General features: G+C 44.5%; 1 protein-coding gene across 1 annotated transcript; it reads right to left on the reverse strand.

The window, feature by feature from the left end:
• Window positions 1-1,785: 1,785 nt before the first annotated feature.
• LOC126997178 (uncharacterized) lies at window positions 1,786-4,210 on the reverse strand. The gene is made up of 3 exons (XM_050858215.1): window positions 4,047-4,210; window positions 3,364-3,577; window positions 1,786-2,589 (listed from the first exon to the last, which is right to left on the reverse strand). The coding sequence occupies exons 1-3, from the start codon at window positions 4,052-4,054 to the stop codon at window positions 2,455-2,457; spliced, it is 357 nt and encodes a 118-aa protein (XP_050714172.1). The 5' UTR covers window positions 4,055-4,210; the 3' UTR covers window positions 1,786-2,454.
• Window positions 4,211-4,483: the final 273 nt, after the last annotated feature.

Consider the following 4,483-nt stretch of genomic DNA (forward strand, 5'->3'; position numbering starts at 1 on the left):
CTTCCTTGCTACCATCTCATTCCTTATCCATTTCTTCCTTGTTACCCATTCCCAAAACTCACACCGTCATCCCTATATCATCCTAAAGACCAACCTCTGACCCGTAAACCATCGCCGGGGCACGCGCGGACATTTTCACACTTTACTCCGGGATAAATCTACGCCGGGAATTGCTGACAGCGTGATGTTACAGCGCGGCGAGGAATTGCTTTCAGGCGCGGCGTTATTGGCTGAAAAATAGCGGCTCTAAAAATAAAATTCGCGGAATGTTGCTGCACGATTTTTCAGCGGCGCGCGGGGCCCGGCGAGCGAGACGGAGTTTTTTGCACACGAGGGGATGAAGACATGCACGGAGCTGTCCAGAGGTGCTTAGAGAGTCAGTGTTCTTATTACCCTTAAAAGGTGAAATGAACCTAAAATTTACCTTCGCGCGGGGTCCAGCGAGCGAGGCGATGTGGTTTTTTTTGCACCCGAGGGGATGAAGACATGCACGGAGCTGTCCAGAGGTGCTTAGAGTCAGTGTTCTTAATACCCTTAAAAGGTGAAATGAACCTAAAATTTACCTTCGCGCGGGGCCCAGCGAGCGAGGCGGTTTTTTTTTTGCACGCGAGGGGATGAAGACATGCACGGAGCTGTCCAGAGGTGCTTAGAGAGTCAGTGATCGTAACTCTTAAAAGGCGAAATGAACCTAAAATTTACCTTCGCGCGGGACCCAGCTAGCGAAGCGGTGCGGTTTTTTTTTTTTTTTTTTTTTTGCACGCGAGGAGACGACGACTTGCACTGAGCTGTCCTGCCGCCCTTAGAGTGTCACGTGCTCTTATTACCCTTACAAGGCGAACTGGACCTAAAATTTACCTTCGCTCGGGGCACAGCGAGGCGGCAAGGCGATTTTGGCACACGAGGAACAGTGAGAGGAGCGAAAGACATGACCGGGCCTGTTACTTTACCTGCCTTATCTGAATGTTTATTAATTACCTTGACACCTTGGACGATAACACCTGTACTCATTATATACTTGCATAAGAGTATTTATTTCGGCACGCGAGGAACAGCGAGCGAGGGATATAAGACGACCGGGCCGGTTACCTTACCCGCCTTATCTGGAGGTTTATTAATTACCTTGACACCTTGGAAGATCACACCTGTACTCATTATATACTTGTTATACCTATGGGCATCATGCGAGTATTTATTTTGGCACGCGAGGAACAGCGAGTGGGGAGCGAGTGGCCGACACCTTGCACGGGCCTGTTCCACCGTAGTCAAATTATCGCACTCACCACATTCTCGTACCTTGACCGATAACTATAGCAGAAATGAACGAAAAACATCAATAACAGATTAAACGCCAATTGGTTCATCAGTATACCTCCACCAATCCGTGCTAGCTAACACACACTTATATAAGAAGGGTAGACAGTCCCCGGCAGGCACGTTTTGTACTTAATGTCAATAGAAGTATGAAGTCCCTCGTGCCCCATTCAACATGACAGCCCCGGTTCATCAGTGTACCTCCAAATTAGGCAAGCTGACACACCTATTCAAGAAAGGTAGACAGTCTTCAGAGGCCAAGTTATTGTTCTAAATGTCAATAGAAGCATATTAGAAAAGCCCTTGTTCCCCACCCAGTCCAAGAACACGACAGATCCATTTATCATATACTTCTACCAGACAAAGCGAGCTAACACCCACCCACACCCACCCACCCAACCACACCCACACACGCGCAATAAAAAAAAGTGTGGTGTCTTTAATAGCGAGAGGTATATCATGGAGGAGACACAATACTTTATTATGCGTGACTTTACTTCTCGGCTAACAATTTAAAACATGTGGGCTTCCGCGAACACTTAAAAATGGTACACTTAAAAATGGTAGAGATGAGAGTCTTCAGAGATGGACCATGAAGGGGGAACAGAACTAAACTCTTATTCATATCATTACTTCTTTTCAGATGGCAATTTAAAACATACGGACTTACACGAACACTTAAAAATGGAAGAGATGATAGCCTGCAGAGATGGACCATGAAGGGGGAACAGAACTACACTCTTGCCTATTCATATCCTTCCTTCTTTTCAGCGGACAATTTAAAACATACGGACTTACACGAACACTTAAAAATGGAAGAGATGATAGCCTTCAGAGATGGACCTTGAAGGGGGAACAGAACTAAACTCGGCCTATTCATATCATTACTTATTTTCAACCGACAATTTAAAACCTATGGACTTACACGAACACTTAAAAATGGTAAAGATGATAGCCTTCAGAGATGGACCATGAAGGGGGCACTGAACTAAACTCTGCCTATTCATCTTTACTTTTTAGCTCATGAAACTAAAACCGACTGACGAATACTAAAACACGAAGGTAGAAAAAACACACGAGAACACCCATTTATGAACACTGGACTATGCACGCATTATTACCAAGCTGCTGAGGCCAGAACGTTTAAAACACCTTCTCTTCGTCCTCGAAATCATCATCGAAGGCGAAGTTGAAGAGTAAACTGAGGATCTGGATCAGCACCATCAGCGCCACCAGCACCACCATCGCCTTGCTCAAGAACGCCATCAGCAATATCATCTGCGGAAGATAACATCGTGGTATTGTGGCGTGAAAGTTTTTATCTTTTTATCAGGAAAGATTAAAGGAAAGTATCAATAAAAGCAGATTTCAAGACCGATAGACAGCAGCAGAACAACTGGATTTTATATAAGGAAATAATTAAGGCAGATATGTTAATATTTAGCCGTCGAGATGAACAAAAAATCAAAGACTTATGTTTAACTTGACTAATTGTTGTATATCGTTGTTTTTAGTCATATTTCTTAGCCAGCCTCCCAAGTTCATTTTTAGTAATCTCTCCTTTAACTCAAACATCTTTATTAATCTCCCTTATCTCAAAATGAAAAATTGTTGTATATCGTTGTTTTTAAGTCATATTTCTTAGCTCACCTCCTAAGATCTCTTTTTAGTAATCTCCCCTTCAACTAAAACACCTTTACTAATCTCCCTTATCTCGAACCGAATCTACTCTCCAGTTAACTTAGTTTCGTACTAGTCTCCCCTTAACTCATATCTAATTATTCTATTATTATCGGAATGTATGCAAAGCCGAACCTCTTCTAAGTTACTATACCCAAACTAACGCGGGAACTAAATATTTTTTTATGCTAGTCTACCCAGACCTCCAAAGAACTCATTTTTACTAATCTTCCCTTTAACTCAAACATATCTTTACTAATCTCTCTTATCTCACCTCGTATCAAGTCGACCATTAACTCAAAACATTCTTACTAATCCCCCTTTAACTCGAGTCTAATTATTCTCCCCTTACTCATATCACCAGTCACTCACCTTCTCCTTAACGCCCTCGTACATCTGCCCCATCATGTTGTCTAGGACCAGGTAGGGGTTCCCAAGCTCCTCGTCACTGTCTTCGGAGACCGAGTCATCACGTCGGCGGCGGGCGTCGCCCTCCTCGAGCAGAGCGTCGTAATAAGGAGGCAGCTCAGTCTTAGCAGAACTGTTCTCGTCTTCGTCCATGCTATTAAGCAGCTCCATCAATGGCCTGAAAGAAATAACGCCTTGGATTGAAATACTGGAAGACTGCTACACTCCTGCTCATACCACTATTTGCCCACTCTGTACACAAACCACTACAACTAGGGGGAGGCGGTGGCCGAGTGGTTAGCGTGCGGGTGTGGTGAGCCTGCGTGGACTAGGTCCGAGTCCCACCGAAACACGCTGATCTTTCAAGTCATCGCAGAGTGGCGGGATATTACCCACATGCTGTCCGGATCGTCAGTCAACCTTAACTTCAGCGACTTCGGTCAAGAGGAGCACCGGGGGGCAGCATGGGCCAAGCAAGAGTCATACATCACGGCATCACTATAAATAAAATTAGCCTGCGCCACTAACGGCCTGGGGCAGTCCATAAAACCCCTCAAGAAAGCCTACCGTCGTTACAAGCAGCATATAAAGAAGAAAAACTACATGAATCTAGCCCCCGCTAATATATATTCATCCTTGGTACTCACGCTTCCATTTTCTTGACGCTGTGTATGAACAACTTGGGGACCTCAACCACGGGACCGTATACACGAGTCCACCTGAGTGACTTCTGGTGCCCGGAGACCTTTCCTGGAAGCCCTCCTTGCCCTGGTATCCGCCTCGTGGTGACTGATAGAGAGGAGAATAGAGAAGTGATGTAAGACTCCGGGGTTGAGTGTTTCGAGAAGCTATGAACCCCTGAATGAGCCGCTTCAGAAGTAGAAGGAATTACAGTGAATGATAAAAAAGTAGTGATTGTTTTTGTGTAACGGTTTAGTGACTTCTACGGTTATACATTACTTGGGATCCTCTCTCGAATGATGCAGTTGAGAGTTTAGACAGTACTACCATGAATGAGAAAAGTGGATGGCTCTTGTTTAATGGTATAGAGGCTTTGGAAGAATATATATTACTTACAATCCTT

The sequence above is a fragment of the Eriocheir sinensis genome, chromosome 11 (genome assembly GCF_024679095.1).
Source record: "Eriocheir sinensis breed Jianghai 21 chromosome 11, ASM2467909v1, whole genome shotgun sequence".
Classification (NCBI taxonomy): Eukaryota; Metazoa; Arthropoda; class Malacostraca; order Decapoda; family Varunidae; genus Eriocheir; species Eriocheir sinensis.

Excerpts from the sequence above, each read along its gene's own strand:
- LOC126997178 (XM_050858215.1), bottom strand. Across the intron at positions 2,590-3,363 it reads ACGAGGGCGTTAAGGAGAAG|ATGATATTGCTGATGGCGTT; the intron begins GTGAGTGACTGG and ends TATCTTCCGCAG.